This window comes from Leptonychotes weddellii, chromosome 9 (assembly GCF_054177405.1).
Source record: "Leptonychotes weddellii isolate Sample4059 chromosome 9, ASM5417740v2, whole genome shotgun sequence".
Classification (NCBI taxonomy): Eukaryota; Metazoa; Chordata; class Mammalia; order Carnivora; family Phocidae; genus Leptonychotes; species Leptonychotes weddellii.
The window spans coordinates 37730792-37749407 of NC_138377.1; the positions used below are offsets into that span (position 1 = coordinate 37730792).

Genomic DNA, 18616 nt, shown 5'->3' on the forward strand with positions numbered 1-18616 from the left:
ATTTACCCCAAAGATACAGAGGTAGTGAAAAGAAGGGGCACTTGCACCCCAATGTTCATAGCAGCAATGTCCACAATAGCCAAACTGTGGAAGGAGCCGAGATGCCCTTCAACAGATGAATGGATAAAGAAGATGTGGTTCATATATACAATGGAATTTTACTCAGCCATCAGAAAGGATGAATACCTACCATTTACGTGGATGGAATTGGAGGGTATTATGCTAAGTGAAATAAATCAAGCAGAGAAAGACAATTATCATATGGTTTCACTCATATGTGGGATATAAGAAATAGCACAGATGATCATAGGGGAAGGGAGAGAAAACTGACTCTGGGAAACAAACTGAGGGTTACAGAAGGGAGGGGGCTGGGGGGAGGCGGTAACTGGGTGATGGACATTAAGGAGGGCACGGGATGTGATGAGCACTGGGTGTTACACGCAACTAATAAATCATTGAACACTACATCAAAAACTGATGGATGCACTATATATAGGTTGGCTAATTGAATTTAAATTAAAAAAAGAAAGATAAAAGCACTTCCACATGGCAACTATGCACTGTTGTGGGGAGGCGTGTGAGGTCCTTCTGAGCCCCATGCGGCTGCACTGCTTGCAGGCCCGTAAAGCCGGCCCACCCTGGGCAGGGGTGCTTAGAAGACTAATCAGGATCAGGAGGGGCTTAGGCTGCGGAGGATTCTGAAGGCTGGGTTTTCCTCTGTAAGAGTGGAGAGAGACCAGACGTGATTGAGGAGACACAACCAAATCGGATTTTTGTGACCGATCCAGTGGAAAAGTGGAGAGTGGGCTTCATAGGAGACACCTTTGGCAGTTTTCACCAGTCAAGAATTCAACAGTCAATCTTAGGAGGAAAAGGGAAGAAGCAAGCGTGACAGGACAGTTTCCTTCCCTTGAGGTAAACTATTTGACTGTGTTAACAGTTCTAATTCAGAACAGATGTATCAACCCAAACGCCGTTTTCTGAAGTTCATTTTTGGTTGACAGATTTATCTAAAAAGACCCTTTATCTTAGGGACACAGACCTTGCCAATATAGAATTTTCTTTTTAGGAGCCTCTCTTATAAAATCAGAATTGAGCTCAATGAATGTCCCTGATATCAGGACTGTGATTGCTGCCACCATGTATTTTACTGCAAGGCATTTAACATCTGTTTCCAGTTTGGGGGCGCCTGGGTGGCTCAGTCTGTTAAGCATCTGCCTTTAGCTCAGGTCATGACCCCGGGGTCCTGAGGTTGGGCTCCCTGCTCAGCGGGAAGTCTGCTTATCCCTCTCCCCACCCCTCGCCCCTGCTCGTTCTCTCTCTGTCTCTCGCTTAAATAAATCAATTTTAAAAAATCTTTTTTTTTTAATCTGTTTCCAGTTTTTCCTCTGGGAAGTTCTCAAACTGCTTTGAACTCTTTTTTTCCCAGGTACCTCCAGATCATCAGTTACTCGATGTAAACCAGGGGCCAACTACCCCAGTTCCCACAGTGGTATCAGTAGACAACTCTCCCCTCTTTCTGTCACTGAAGATTCTTCTGCTCCTATTTTTGAACTTCAAAGCCGAGGATCCTCTGGAGTTTGCGGACACAGAGTCGAAAGGCAGAACAGATCAGGTACGCTGGTGACCTCCTCTTAAATAACAGTACATCTAGGTAACCTTCTAACCAGCCATGAAAGATGGTACCATTGGCCCAGAATGCAGAGACGTTCCATGGACTCTCAGGGGTGGGAGTGGGGAAGGTTTGTCAAGTGGAAGAAGGAAGAAGGGAAATGTGTAATAGGATCTGTTAGTGGTGTGCAGCATAGCAGAGAAAGCAAATACCAAAGACGATCCTTGAAGGGCTTAACACAGGATTAAACAGTGACACCCAATTAAGTTTATAAGGTAACTAGTTCTCTCATCTTGAAGATGTCAAATGCCAGCATCTTTGATCTCAACCCTGGGATAGTAATAGCCCACTCCCTCTCTGAAAATAAGAACAGCAGTAAAATCACAGACTCTGCTTTTGTGCCCATCGGGACTGGCGGTCCTTGGAACCCTCTTAGTTTTCCTAGATTTACACCTTCTTCAGGACACTGCACTGCCTCCCTGATCAGCATTTACTGGTCAGTCAAGACCTTAGACTTTCCTCACATCTGCTTGACCACACTCACCAACTGCCGGGTTACTCAGGTTACTGGAATTGCTAGATGAATCTCATAACTAGATCCAGGGATTTCCCAGCAAAGTTAATCATTTTCCGATGCAGCTGAGTCCACTAAGCTGCTGGCCATACCGGCCTTCTTGGCAGTGGACATCTTACTGCCTTCCCTAGAGAATGTGCTCAAGTTCCCAGTTCATACTCACTTCCTCTTGTCACATGACTGCACTTCCATTTCTGAAAAGAGCGAAACAATCAACGATCGTATGCTAACAGACGCTTTCCTCTGTGCCGCGATGTCTCTGTTCTTTTGTTTGCCAATTACCATATTTTGGGGCCGCCTTTAACGTGTGTGTTTCTACCTTTCCATTGTCAACTCCTTTTGCTATGTCCATGACCACCTCCTCTCCATTTCTGCCACCTGCATTTTCAGGCTCTCCTTCCACTCATTCCTTCAGCTTGGTCAGTAACATATTAAATCTCTTGCATCCTTAAAAACAATAATAAAACAGCAAAACCAACAAAAGACTCCATCCAAAATAGATGGTTAGTTGAAAATAAAACAGAACTTTGAGAAAACTGGCTTAAAAAAATAAACAGAAGAAAATGGAATTCAGGGCACTTAGTATGGATGGGGGGCAGTAACAAAAGTATACAGGAAATAGAAAAGCCTCTTCTAGGGCTCTCCTAATTTGAGAAGAGGGGTTTTTTTTTTAATATAAGAAAAGATATTTTTCAAAAAGTGACAATATTTTAAAATAGTATCTCAGCAACTATTGACCCCAAGGCTGAGGTTCTTTTTTAAAAATGAAGAAAATGACATCTTAAATCATCAGAAAGTTTTAATTGGCTTTAATAAGTTGCAGTAATATTCTTATTATCCCAGTTATCTGCAGAATAGAATGTTCCAGTTAATTAAATATACTGATTAATAAAGACTTGCCCTATCTATCATATGCAGACTACAAATTTTAAAGGCTATACCATTAAAGATCACGTGGGACATAATTTACTTTCTGTGATGATTCAGAAGGCACTTGGGGGATATTCCAGGGCACCAAAGAAAAAGAGAAAAGGGGAATAATCTAAAGAGCAGCTCACCATGCTTTCATGAATGTTATATACTTAACTTCAAAACGAATCCCATGAGACAAGTGTTATCACTGTGTGACAGATAAAAAAGCTAAGACTGGAATCAAACATGAGCTCAGGGCCATACAATGGTTGCACTCATGCTTCCAAATTCCAGTGGCCTCATTAATAAATCTAATCATGTTTCATGGTAATGGATGGAATTCCTGGTATATCAGTTGTAATGATATATACAAAACTATACATCTAAGCAGGACTATAGAGAATTTAAAATGACCAGAAAAATAAAAGAGCTCTGGAGACCCAGTCTTTCTATGGTATCGACAGATGGTAAAAGTAAAGAATTGGCAGCAATTAAATCTAGCTAGCAGAAGAAGAATGGATCGATGCTCTGGAGGGATCTAGGTGACTAGTGGTGTCGTCAAGAGTACTGTCCATGGTATGAGGGTGGCACCGAGCAGTCTTCAAAGAAGGCAACAGTGAGGGCAGATACCACCTTAACGGGATACTGAGAACCTTTATAGAATCATTCCTCCTTTATGAGATGGTCCCTGAGAATAATGTAATCTGAAGAGTACACCTTTCTCTTAGGCATCACTCCTCTTAAGCCTCATGCCAGACTACCATTCCTGTCAGGAAGCAGAAATTTTTCTCCAGACTGTTTCTGAAACTTCCAGTGCTTAAATGAAGAGCTCAAGCCTGAAACCTAGATAGAACGAATATCCAGAATAAAAGATTTGGACGCTAGAGTCATATCAACTTGGGTTCAACCTTGGACAACTTTTAACACAAATCTCAGTTTTTTCATCTGTAAAATGGGAGTGATAATACCTACTTCACCCGGTAGGTTACCGTTTCCTTCTCAGCCTCCCAAGACAAGAGTCTCTTAATCTACCCTCTCACTCGTTTTATATTTTTCCCCTCTACTCTCTGCATAAGCCACGTGGCTACAGAGAGGATTTGCAGAACTGTTATCAAGAGCAGGAAATGTCTATACACAATAAAGGGAGCTAGCTGGCTCACACTTCCAGACTCGTGTCAATGTTACTGCATCATGGAAGTTTCTCCTGATCATTTCCCACCCTGTCCCTTAACCAGTGCTTCTCTTCTGCCTCCACATGGCCTTGTATCTGCCATAGTTGGCCCTATCACACTATTTTGGATGTTTTCTGGCTTAACACTGGGCCATGAGCTCAGGTCTTTCATCTTTGAACCCTTAGGACCCAAAGAGCTAACTAGCTCCTGGTGATCTCTATAAGATTTTGTTGAATACAGGAAAAAAAGAAGACCAGTCTTCATCTTCTAGAGGCCTGGGTCCTAAGAATCCAGTACTGTTTAGAAGACTTGGAAGTCATACAGTAATTACTGTGTTTGTCATTACTTGGTTTATAGTCCCCAATTCAGAATTCACCTTCAAGTCTTGCTACCCCCCTCCCCAAATAATTATATCAGAAAGCCTTGGCTGGGTGAAAGTTTTTACCCCAGGGGGGCAGTCATGCCTGGCTCATTAAGCAATAGGACCAACATTCAGCGAGAGAAAGACAGCAGGTTCTGGGGAGATAAAGTGAGAAACCCATCCACTACCACTTACAATCTGCAGACTACACCACTCTCTTAACACCTAGGATAAACCCTGTGCTCAAAGGAGGTGCCTGGAGGCAGGAGAGAACTTGCAGACAACTCTGCCTCCCTTCCCTCAGGATTCTAACACCTGGGATCTCAGCTTGGGGACTCAGGGTGACCTCAGCTTTCTTTTAACCTCCTGACAGGTGCATAAATTTATTGTGTTGAACTTGTTTTCTCTATCGAGAGAAGGTCTTTATGATTGTCACTTTCAGAGAGTTTTGATTATTTTAATCTAAAAAAATGCTACTAAATTTTCTTATTAAATGTAAAAACACAAAGCAGAACTCATTGTGCTCCCAGAAATACATTAAATTGCAATTTGTTCCGATGTGGGAAATGACTTTGTGTAGTCAGGATTTGCTCTGTTCTTGGGACACATTGCTTTCCAATTTAATAGTGAGCTTTGCTGCAGTTTCAGGGGGAAAAAAAACAAACACCTTAGTGGAGTAGAACAACAAATACTTATTTCTCACTTACTTTTCATGTCAGCAGGTACAGGGCCGCTTTGGCTGGGCTCTGCTCATTCTCCCACAGAGACGGAAAGGGCAGCTCCTATTTGGCATATTCCATTCTAGTGACAGAAAAGAAGAGCAGGAGAGTTTAGTGGGACCTTGTGATGCCTCTTTAAGCTTCGTCTGGGAGGCGACCTACCTCACATCTCTCTGTTCATGTTTGATTAGACCAAGCAGGTCATGGGGCCAAGGCCAAAGTCTTTGGGGCTGAAATATGTAATGCTTTTACAAGGAAATGATTAGGGTACATGAAAAGACAGCATAGCATCCACCAAGTTCATGAGCATTGTCATGGCCTTGACAATGGATGGGGGTCAAGATCCATACTGTACCTTACAGAGCAAAGATTCAGGAGAGAAAGTGAGCCAGAGTTATGAATCTCTTTAAATGAGGGTAAAAAAGCAAAACACTGGTGATTCTACTGTCTGCCTCTTTGGTTGCTGTCCTATAACCTGAATTCCACACATTTGTGTTTCTCTCCTGTTTTCAGGGGAGGATGGAACACAGACTCTTCCTGAGAACAGCAGTCAAGAAAACAGAAGCAAGGCTCGCTGCCAGTCCTGCACGTCCATGGTCCTGAAGGCCGTCTGGGGACTCTTGATCATCTTGTCAGTGTCATCATCTTGGGTTGGAACCACACAGATTGTAAAAATTACTTACAAGAACTTCTACTGTCCATTTTTCATGACTTGGTTTTCAACAAACTGGAACATTATGTTTTTCCCAGTCTATTATTCCGGTCATCTGGCCACTGCTCAAGAAAAACAATCTCCGATGAAAAAATTCAGGTAGGTTTCATGTTAAATGGCCAATACACGATGTTTTAAAATAATTTCATGAAAATCTGCATAATTTCATCTCTGTGGTATATGAACTGAGCTGACTTGGGGAGTGTGGAGAGCCAGGATCTAAGGTTGGTAATGAATACATGAGAACTAGGAAACAGAATCAGCACCCCCCCACACACACAGCAAAAAATTATTGAATGTCTGCCACATGCCAGGCACTGTGTTGGTGCTTTTGTAGATCTTATCTTAATTAATCGTCATTGGTGGTAGCATGTACCTTTTAAGGTGGTGTTATTCCCATTTTAACACAAGCGGAAACAAATTTAGAACGGTTGAATAACTTGTCCAAGGTCACACAGGTCTAAATAACAGGATCCAGATTTAAATCCAGAATTATCTCAGAAAGTCATGTTTTAAAAGAACACCACAATGTCTCAAGCCCAGGAAAAAAAAAACAAAACAAAATGTGTATTAATTAGATTAATTGTTACAAAAACATTTGCTTAATATTCTGGACACTGTGGTGCCTAAGCAGATAAAATGATCTGGTTTCATAAAAAAGGAAGTTTGGCCCTGATGGTTTAAAGATTATTTATTTATTTGATGGCGGGGGGCAGGGACAGAGGGAGAGAGAATTCCAAGCAGACTCCCTACTGAGTGGGAAGCTGACGCAGGGCTCAATCTATGACCCGAGACCATGACCTGAGCCAAAACCAAGAGTCGATGCTCCACGGAATGAGCCACCCAGGCAGCCCAGCCCTGAGGTTTAGAAGATGCCGTTCTTTGCTGGCTGGGAGCACATGGGGCCTTCACTGTTGGTCGCCAGCTATGAACTTGGTAGTGCCATGGTTCTAGTAATTGCTCTGTGCTAAACTTGGCCTCTGCAGCCCCATCTTGGAGCATTCAGGAAGCTGGCAGGACCAGTCCTGCATAGCATTCAATGAAGGCAAAAAGCAGCATTTGGGTCAAAGTATCTTTGCTAACAGACAGGTTCTTGAAGAGGAACGGCCCAGAGGGAAGGAATAACTTCCAGGACAGCCACTCTAATCATGGAGACAAAACAGTAGTCAAGACCTCAGTGGATGGCAGTGGGAGAGGGACAGTTCTCTACACCAGTTTATTGTTCCTGGGCAGAATGACAACAAACTCATCTTTCAGAAGCCAAAATCACCTTTCTTTCTTGCCCCTGTCCTTCACGAGAAGAAGTGCATTATCAGACTATTCTTAAAAACTTAAACTGCAAAGTGTGTATCTTCAACTTCCCTTTTCTATCACCAACTTGGAAGTGCCCAAGAATATTAAAGTCACACTGTGAGCTGATTTTCCATGGTGTCCATGATTATTTAATTAAAATTAAACAAAACCTATAAAAATAATAAATGTCTTCTGGTTTGGAGGAAAGAAATAAGACTGACACCTATTTGTGATTGCTAAGGATACTTTGTATTTGATTCCCATCAAAATAGGTGTGATGTTGGGGCATAAGGTCTTTTTTAATAACAATATTTCATAAGCGATTGCAGGGGACATGATTATCAGACTAAAATTCTCCCTGTTTGAAAATAGTTTATCCATAGCATGTATGTTCTACTCCAATGCACCTATGGTTTAGACACACATGCTGACAAAAACAAGAGTTTAGTATGGGATGTAGCACCTCAGAACACCTCAAAGCAAGCTGACTTGGTTTTATTTGAGATAACACATTTACAAGAGGCTGCTGCTGACAGAAATGTTGTTTTGGGAATCAACTTCATCTCCACCACCTCTCTCATGTCTGACTAATGCCGAATTTAGCAAAACCTGTGATTTGACAAGACACCTCCACCTGTTAGTGCAAGTATGGTGAAGTTGACGATTTCTGAAACTGAATCAAAGGGCTGTTATTGTCAAGGAGAAAACATTGTCTTTGACAGGACTATTCTCCAGAGCGTCCCCCCCCCCCATAGGAGAGGTAAACATTGCCAGAAAATTCTGAGATCCTTGATCTTGTTTTCCTTGTAGACTCATAACACCATCTGCCAAGAAGGCACTTCCTGCAGCTCTCATGGCAGAACGAGGGGAAAATAGAGTTAGGGTAGAAGACTGGAAACAGAATGTGTCCCACAGCTTCAGACCCTCTGACTAGTTTCTTCTTTTCCCTTGAATGGTGTGAAAGCATTTTCAGTTTTTTTCTTATCACTAACATCAAAAGAATTTTCAATAATGTATCAAATTTAGATCGTAGGGGTTATTCATTTGGGAATCGTTTCTGATATTACAATCAAGAGCATTTAATTGCATCATATGAATTTGAAATTTAATAAGAAAATATTTATAAACCATAGTTTTGACAAGGGTGTTTTCTTAAGGAAAAAAATCTCTAGAAAGCATGAAACTAGAGCCAAAGATATACTCATCTCCGTCAGCACCTATGAAATGTGCTTAAGATGTCATCTGACATATAGAAGGGGTTCAATAACTAGTAGGTGCTGTAACAGTGTTGAGCATAATTAAAGATTTATGTATTTATTTTAGAGAGAGCCTGTGAGTGGGGGGAGGGACAGAGGGAGAGATGGGGAGAGGGAGAGAATCTCAAGCAGACTCCCAGCTGAGTGTGGAGCCTGGAAGTGGGCTCAGTCCCACAACCCTGAGATCATGACCTGAGCCGAAATCAAGAATCAAATGCTTAAATGACGGAGCCACCCAGGCACCCCAATGTTGAGCATAATTAATTTATTAGTGTCCCCCAGCTTCTAAGCTTCAGTGCAAGCTTTGCCACCTGTCAGTGCCTCTTGCCTAGAAATTCTGATCTCCTCATCCCAAGGAGAGCCCCACTGTTACTTGCTTATCTAAAGTAATCCTTGCTTTTTCTGAATTGTCACATTTCTGAGCGCTTAACGCTTAAACAGCATAAGGTGCTACACCGGTGACCTGGCGTTTCAATGGAGACCATTTTTAAGTCCTGCTATAGCAGTGACAAACCGGGAGAAGGTTGGCAGGAAGAGAAGGGAAGAAGAGGGGACTGATAAGGAAGCCAACACCAGGGGGCCAGGCGGGGCCAGGTGACAAGAACAGTCTCTGCCCCCCTGGGGGAGGGGGCTCTCCCTGTCACTGTGCCTCCCTGCAGGGTCAGAATGTGTGCTCTCCTGCATTCAAAGTCTTTGCTCGAGAGCTCTCAACCCGGCATGATGGTGGGCTCTGGGAAGGAAGAACCATCAGCGGCCAGGGCCAGCGATTTGAAAAGAAATCCTTTCCTCAGAAATGCGTTTGTTGTGGTTCTTCATCAATGTGTATTTCAAAAGTCATTTAGTACTTGTAGATGTCAGGATGAGCCCACGGCTCTCAGCTCCAGCTCTCCCTGGAGACTTTCTCACAGAGCAGATCCCTTTGTGAGGACAGACAGGTAGGATGTCCTGAGCCAACTGTGGCTCTGATTCCATGTATCTCCCTGGCCGCGGGGCTCGAGAGATGCCCTCCATTTCCCTGGGTGTGTGAGTAGGTGCGATTTCTGTTTACAAAAGACTTTGTTTTTAGGTTATTTCGCCCCTTTCTTGAAGCTTTGTCTCTCTCAAGTTAGAATTTCCCTTTGGGAGATCGCATTTTTATTTTACAAAAATCCTTCCGTTTTAGTTGTCCCCCACATAAAAACTAAAACTATTACACTGGTTTCTGTGTGTGCAATACGCATTTTTAACCTCCCGGGATTTGCTGGCCTACAATTCCCAGCATTCTCAGCTGCCTGGAAGCAGGGTTTACCATGAGACTTGACATTGAAGGCCATACTCCTGTGCTTAGAGCCTCACCACTTTGTCACTCCCTCCCTCCATGTGGCCCTCCCATGGGGTAAGTTGCTTCATACGTGTGGGGCAAACACTGGTACGAGATGACTTTGATTTGCAAAATACTTTGAGGCACAATTGTTTCTTTTCAGGAAAAGCTAGAAGAGAAATCAGTGCCAGAGAAACCATGTAGATTTCATTATAACCATGCAAACATCAGTAACTTGTTGCTTTGAACAAGATATTTATACGACTCTTGAGAATACACTGCCTGGCACATGATAGTTGCCCAGTAAATGCTTGGATGTTCATGAACAACTGAATGGAAAAAATAAAGCTGAGTTATCCCAATGGCGAGCCTCTTTTCAATCCGTAGTCAGACAAACACTGTTACTCTATCACGTCATTACTGCCTGTCTGTATCGCTAGTTTGAACATTTTGATTAAAATGGCCCCTTGGGTTAAATAATCAATTTAGTCAGAAATCAAACAAAGCAAACATTTAACTGAAGTGATTATTTTTACACAATAAATTCAGATAATTCATCCAAAACAGCCAAATATGTGTATATAAATACAACCTGAGTTTGATTTTTTATTTAGTTAGTTTACCAGTTTGGGGTCATCACAGAAGCTTTCATCATTTTTTTCTGTCTTAAAAATGCTAGAGGAAAAACAAATTAGTCAACTGGGCAGATACATTAGAAAGAGGCCTTGACCCTTAGGAAAAATAACATCCCACATCATGTGGCTTTCCATGGCTGCAAGTCATCTCTACCTGTTCACACAGTCGCAGCCCTCTTGGTCCTGTTGTATTCGCCCCTTGGGAAAGAATCTTCTCTCTCATCTAATAGCTGGTAATCCTAGAAAATACTCATTTCTGTATTTCTCCAGGCTTCTCTGAGAATGTTCAGCAGCAGCAGACTGGCTGCCCCAGCCATCTCGAGAGAATATCTAGGTAGGAAAGGGCCTAGCTCTGCGCCTGGGGAGACGTGGGCTCTTGTCCATGGAATCCTTTGCCCCCATTGTGGCCCGTAGGTGGGAGCCCTGGGTTCAGTAAGTTCCACAGATGAACAATGGGTGTTGAGTGTTTGTGTTCTTGCCAGAAAATGGCTGTCAAGAGTTAGACAACCCAAAATGTGTCACAATTAGTACCTGACAATTAATCTCTTTTTCTTTCCTAGGGAATGCAGTCGGATTTTTGGTGAAGATGGTCTGACATTGAAGCTCTTTCTTAAAAGAACTGCTCCCTTTTCTATTCTATGGACTTTGACTAATTACCTGTATTTACTGGCTTTAAAGAAGCTGACAGCCACGGATGTCTCTGCTCTGTTCTGTTGTAACAAAGCCTTTGTCTTCTTGCTGTCGTGGATCGTGCTGAAAGACAGGTTCATGGGAGTAAGGGTAATGGCACACTTGATTCAATGTGTGAGGACACCCATAATCGTAAATCCTTGGCATCGGGAGAGCTCCTCTGTTTCATGGAATTTCTGTCAAACTTTCCCCATTGGTTCTGAGTACAAATTGGAATTTGAAGATGCATTAGGACACCCAGGCAATTACCATATCATGAAAGGATAAAGAGACTCCCTTGGGCAGGAGGCCCGAAAACAGACAGGGAAAAATAAGTTCTTTTTTAAGAATTAGTGGTGTGATCAACTCCTTCTGTCCTCAGGAAAGAAGGGTCTGAGAAAATTAGCCACAGTAAAGATTATGATTTTTTTTTTTCAATCAACATATGTTGGGACGACTCCCTCATGCTTTCCCTCCCCCCCGGCCCCGAGATGGATTTAATTAACGTTGGTGTAAGTAGATAAGGTTACCAAACAGTAATTAAAGTCACTGGTAATGGCACAATGCTGTTAAAAGTGGCTATATATCTAGTGTGACTAATCTAGAAATGGAACGAAAAGCAGCAATTTGTACTTTCGGGTACAAATCCTTCATTGAACTGTATTAAACTCCCACCAGCCACTTCAGTTCTGAGTTTATCCCTTTCAGAAGTAATATGGATTTGAAAAAAAATTCTTTTGTATGCTTGCTCTAGGTTAGGTTGATTGAAAGCCATGCAGATTTAAGGAGCCAGATCTCATTCATGTCATCTGGCATGGCACCATGATGAAAATATTGAGAATGTAATTCTTTAGAAAGAGGTACAAATGAAAAGCCTTTTCCCAGAAGATAAACATCACATACTTACTGTTCTCTGAAAGAGATGTCCAAGACTGGATTTGAAGCATATTTTTCTGTCCAAATATTGTTCTTGTTGCAATGACTTCAGGGTCCCTGGCCCCCTAAATGCTGAAATTAATACTAGAGAGAGAGTTGAGGATGGCCATCAACCCTTAAAACTTTTTTAATAGCAAATTCCAATTGTATCTTGGGAGATGCTGCTCAAAAATTCAGAACTGAAGCTTGACATGAACAAGAAGTAGAAAGCTATGATAGCAGACAAGTTGAGAAACTCTGAACCAGTCCATGATACATTAGAATATACCCAGATGAGTACCACACTCTCCACCAGCTAACTTAGATTTGCCATCCAAAGGACTTACCATTATGTTTTTATACGTGAAACACTGGTACTAGATGTTTTTACCCTCAAGCACCCTGACAAATCCTTGAGAGCAGGGACCCTCCCTATATTGCTCACTGCTCCATTCAGGATTAGCTACATAATCTGTGGGGCCCAGTGCAAAATGAAAACACAGGTACCACTCCTTTTTTTTTAATTTTTAAAGCAGCTTTATTTTTCCCCCCAAGTTTTTATCTAAATTCAAGTTAGTCAGACACTAATCGTTTATTACATGTTGGCTAATTGAATTTAAATTAAAAAATAAATAAAGTCAAGTTAGTTAACATATGGTGTAGTTTTGGTTTCAGGAGTAGAATGCAGTGGTTCGTCATTACATGTAACACCCAGTGCTCGGCACAAGTGCCCTCCTTAATGCCCATCCCCCATCTAGCCCATCCCCCTGCCCCTCTCCCCTTCAGCAACCCTTCGTTTGTTCCCTATAGTTAAGAGTCTCTTATGGTTTGCCTCCCTCTCTGTTTTTATCTTATTTTATTTTTCCTTCCCTTCCCTTATGTTGATCTGTTTTGTTTCTTAAATAACACAGGGACCACTCAAAAAAATCTGTCCATAATTTCAACGCAGCAACAGCAGAGCATGAAACCAAGGGCAAGGCCCTTCTAATCATGGGACCCTATGCATCTGCAAAGGTCATAGGCCCATGAAGCCAGCTCTGCCTCTGTCTCTGGCACCTAGAATAAGGCAGGGGACAAAACAGGGCTCAGTAGATATTTGAGGATATAGTCAATAAATTCACGGTTACAAGTTCTTTCTCTTTTCTATCTGCCAGCACCATGGATTACCCATGAGGATTTGGAGGGCCTTCTCAGAAGAAAGGGGAAAAGAGGAGATTTAGGGGCTTTTCTGCCCTTTCAATGGCATCTGAATACCAAAAGGGAATCAATATCTTCTCTATTAGATTTACCAGTGAGACAATCAGTTGTATTGGAGTGAATGAATGCATTTAACCAGGGAACTTACTGATGCAAGGTGTCCTATCAAAAGAGGTTCAGTGTTTATTTGAGATTTAAAAAACACACACACACACACAAAAACTCAGCTGTGTAACTTCTATTTAAATCACACATTTAGGAAATCTGCCTAGAGGCTACAGACCATCACCATTCGAAAATTGGCATCTATAGTGGGTTGAATGGTGGTCTCCAATAAGGTGTCCACATCCTCATTCCCAGACCCTGTGAATCTGACCTTATGTGGAAAAGTGGTCTTTGCAGACATAATTAACATAAGGATCATGCAAAGAGGAGATCAGCCTGGATTGTTTAGGTGGCCCTAATTCCAATAACATATATCCTTATAAGAGACACACACAGGAGAGACACACAGAAGAGGAGAAGGCAATGTGACCACAGAGACAGAGGTTGGAGTGACGTGGCCACAAGCCCAGGAAAGCAGGGGTGACCCCCAGAACCTGGAAGAGTCAAGGAATGTATTCTCTCCCAGAGCTGCCGTTAGGAGCATGGCTCTCTGGATTTGAACTTCTGGCCTCCAGAACTGTGAGAGAATAAATTTCTGTTGTTTTCAGTCACCAAGTTTGTGGTAATTGGTGACAGTAGCCTCAGGAAACTACTACAGCACCCGTAAGTAGTAAGACCCAGTAGAAAAAAAAAACCATTACGTAGCCAATGAGTTGTATATACTTGTTAATAAGGACATACATAAATTAAGACCTTATAGATGGCAAAATGGTAAACATGAACGTCAAGCATGGTAGAAGTCCCATAGTTTTCTTTTTACATACCAGGAAATGCTTTGCTCCTCACTGGGAAACATGAGGAAGTGTTTAATGCCACAATCCAGAAGAACGTCAAGGTGTAATTTTAACGACGCCTGTAATGAGGCCATGGGATATGAAAAGAACCAAAACAGCGTCAGCGTTTTGCCTTTTGACAGTCTCAGCAATTCTGTTTTTTCCTGAGATATATTGAGAACATGTATAATTGGGTCATTTGAGAAATTAAAGGAGAGCAAACAGAACACTGACAATGTAAATGCGGTTTTCATTGCCTACATCCAGACAGGATCAAAGCACAGCCCATGCAGGCCTCCCCACTTGGACTACTCTCTCTTTTTTCTTAATAGTTAAAGTGCTGCTTTCGGTCATCAGATTACAATTTGTATTTTTGACTCACTCTAAGGTTTCAGTAGTTTACAGATAGATTGTTTTTGGATTGTGATTTTCATTTGTCTGACCCGAAGATTGCTCACATTTAAGATGATCACATTTCCTACTTCTATTTTTCACATCCAAATGACACCCTAGACAGAATGAAGGATGCTTTAAGTTATAAAATCGGTAAATATGGGTTGTTCCGGAGCACCAGTTGGCCAGAAGTAGCAATGCTCACGGAAAAATGATTCTGTTTTATGAATAACTTGTTAATCTTTTGTTTCCTTAGAATATTGATTGCATTACAGATGGAAAGGTAATTTGTTGTACATTTAGTTTTCTAGCACAAAATCATTTCAGCCAATTTGCTGGTAAACATTGCTGTGTTAAAAACTCTTTCATGAGGAGTTGCTTACAGCTGATATATGATCATCCCATGGAAATTAGTAAACTTTTTTAAAAGATTTTTCTTTTAATTGCACAAATGTTGGTGAGAATCCAGCTCTTGCAGCTTTGAAAAAGGGTGTTTTCCCATCTTCAAGATCCTGTCTTGTTTAGCTAGAGTTCTTAAATTCATGAAAAGCAGGGAAATCACCTTAATAAAAAAAAAAGGTTCTCCTCAAAGAAAATGAACCACTGGCTGGGGGTTTTCTTCTCCGTCACGGGTATCGATTGCACTCCAGTCTGAAAAGTAAATGTCAGACTAGGAAGTTGAAACTCTTCTTTCAGATCTTGTCCCCGTCTCATCTTTTATATTGTTAATTGAAAATTTTCTTTCATTTTTAAATTTCCTTGAATGGAGGAAGAAAATTGGTGGGTGGTGAATGGTTCAGCAGACCCCAAACTTCCTTAGCAGATTTAGGAAATGAATTTGTGTCTCTTTGACTTGACACCCACATATTTTTCTAGCTGGGTCCCTATGCAGTTAACTTTCCAAACTGTGGCTCCTTTAGTTACTTTCCAAGATCCACCACGGACCGACTACAGTATGTCAGTTAAATGGAATCTTTCACTGCTTAACCTGCACTTCTCTGAATTCAAATTGAGCTCCAGAGTGCCCTAAATCAGGACACTGGAGCTGAGCTGTTACTGATTTGTGCCAATATGACACATTTAGAGAAGAGGCGAGATAACCTTTTGTTTCCATCTTGCCTTTGGTTGACATTTATGCCCTAACTGCTCATTTGTGTGCAGTGCAGAATCCTCTATCCAGAACCCTCATGCTTCCTGGAGGAGGCAGCAGAGGATGGGTAGTGGGACTCATCCTTATCATCCCCTTCTTGGCAGGGGAAAAATTCGTGAATACTGGGAGGAGAAAGCTGAGGTGGAATGCTCTCCCAATTTTATGCCCGCAAGGAATCTGTAATCCCTTAATGAGATGCCATCAATAGATCTGCTCTATCCTCCATGCACACCCTTTAGTCTTTCCATCTGGCAGTTCTTTCCCACTTTTCCAATCCTGGTCTCCCTTAGAGATCATTTTCAGATGGATTTGCTTCATATAAAAATAGATGTGTGTTGGGGGATGGGGGGTGGGAATCTCGGTTTGGGGCTCTGAACAACTTGGTTTGAACTGTCCCCAGGCACCCTCTGCCCCCACCCCCCCCACACACACACAATCTGTATGGCTAAACACTGCCCACCTCTTTCATTTCTCACACTTCAACTCTTGTCCAATTTCACTGGATCTGAGTAAAACAGATGGTTCACCTTCATGGAACCTTAAATGCAGCATGTGGACAAGCTTAAGGTTTCTGCATAGCCTTGGTTTTCCTTGAAAATGGACTCTACTTAAATAAGGATGATCATCAGTGCAGGTCTCACCGGCCAAGCTATTAATGTGTATCCCACCTTCAGCTGCGGACCTGTAGTCTTGGGCTTGAGTACCACCCTTCCAGCAGTGTACCTTTGAGGCTCTCCTTTCTAGAGGCTACTGGAGGCTTGGGGTTCAGGGGTCCGTTATGAGCCACAGAAGCCCCTCCGTGCTCACCCAGATTTAGAAACACTGTTAACCACAAGGCAAATTAAGGAAAGTTATTATTTCAGTTGCAATTAGAAAGAGAAGTGATTAAAGGTTCACTTCAATACCCTGAACCCTGGAAGAGCTGGTATTGTTACACAAATAATAATTCTGGACGCCATTTTGTCAGTGGGGGAAACAGTAACTGTAATGAGGCTGGTGAACACTCACAGAGATCAAGAGAAGGGCCAGACCATTTTGGCTTGGAAGGCCTGAGACAAAGAAAAAGAAAAGAAATGACGATACAAGAAAAGAAAACAGCCAAAAGCCAGATGTTCCTCTAGCTTTTATGTATACAGATGAATTCTTTGAGAGATGACAGAAGCCTAGCTTTCATGCCGGGTCACATTATGGTAAATAGCACAGTGATATTATCAAACGTTTACCTCCAAAGCCATCTTTGGGCTTTAGGAACACACTCAGACAGCCTCATGGTCTCCCTCTGATTAGCCCTGAAAGTTGACAGGAGGCTCTCAGAGGGGGCTGAGCCTGCAGAGGAAGGTAGCTGGCTCAGGAGGAAATGTCCCTTAAGAGGTATGCTGAGCAAATGGGCTAAATAAATCCTCTTCCTCGGGGTATTCCCCCCAGGTGGGCACACCATGACGTAAGAGGTCTGAGAGGTTTCCAAAGTTAAAAATGAGGCATTGGGAGGGTTATGGTCATTATGGTTACAAACATTCTCACCCGAACCAGATTCACGGAATGACAGTGGTGAGTGTTCTGTCTTATTTAGACACTCCGGTTGGTTATAGGGCTGGAACTGGAGTAGGGTGTGAGGAGAACCATGTCTTTCTGGAGCCAGACAGCAGGCACCATGAGATGGTGTCTTTTCAGCAGAAGCATCCCTCATCTAGATGCTAATGTGCTCAAAGGCATTTTTGGGGTTGGAGCACTTCTGACCCGGATTTAAGGCACGGGCTTCCTGCAGGCACGTGTCCAGGGTCCCGAGCCCAAGAAGAGTCATTTGTGGTTTTTGTTCAAAAGAACAGACTATGAATCCTTCCTTGATAACTGGTCAATTCTGAAAATACCTGTGACTCAGATCTGTGTTTATGCTATTCGTTCTCTGGAAATATGAAAAGTATCTACTCTGCTGTTAACCAGTGGTGCCAAAGAGAGCCACCTCTGGGATCCGAATGACCACTCCACTGAGCCTCCCCCCCCCCACATTTCCTTGCATTTCCTAGATTAGCTGAGCTCTCGTCCCTGAGTTCCAGCTGTGTAGATAAGAAACACATTGAAAGTATCTTAAAACACAGCCAAAGAAAATTTGATCTGTTAGATAGTGGTGAACTTTAAATTAAAAATGTGGAAAATAATTTAACTTACCTTTTCCTCCCAGGAAACCTATATAACCTATAAATTACTGTTCATACCATAGAGAAGAATTTTTCTAACATCTCAAATATTCAGATTTTCATGCTTTTAGAACTTAACTAATTACATTGTCTGCCCCTCCCCCCGCTCCCCGACATGAAAAATGCTCCTCTCCATGAAGGCAATTGAAAGAGACACTGGTGTAATTGATATGTCAACTTAAGTGGTCCAGCTAATATTTCTACAAGAAGTTGAACATAAAATCTAATGGAGATCTTTAAAAGGCTCATCACAGTTATAATTTTGAATTGCTATAAAATTTATAATCTTTGTCCATACGCAATTCCTATCTTGGGAAAATTTATAATAGACATATTGTGCATATATATTTTTACTAAAGACTGACTCAGAAAAGGAAGTGCTTCTAACTGAAGCCATATCCTGGGGTAATAGTATCAAATGTTCATCGCTTTCTAGACAGTGTTCTTGTTTGTGCTGCTGCTTTTTTTTTTTTCGATAGGCTGTTTGTTTTCAGAGTTCCCTAGACCCAGAATTCTATATTACACACAATTGCTTAAACCCAGATATTATGTGTTATACAATAATTTTAAATATGAAACAGTACATCATGTTAAAGTTCATTACAATTAATAG

At 41.9% G+C, this 18616-nt stretch overlaps 1 protein-coding gene across 1 annotated transcript in view; it reads left to right on the plus strand.

Moving 5' to 3' along the window:
- Window positions 1-18616, plus strand: part of SLC35F4 (solute carrier family 35 member F4) — a 46530-nt gene that overhangs the window by 17407 nt on the left and 10507 nt on the right. The window contains exons 3-5 of the mRNA XM_081830459.1: window positions 1430-1615; window positions 5864-6161; window positions 11107-11326. Of these exons, the coding sequence (XP_081686585.1) occupies window positions 1430-1615; window positions 5864-6161; window positions 11107-11326 (704 nt within the window). The remainder of the gene's footprint in view (window positions 1-1429; window positions 1616-5863; window positions 6162-11106; window positions 11327-18616) is intronic.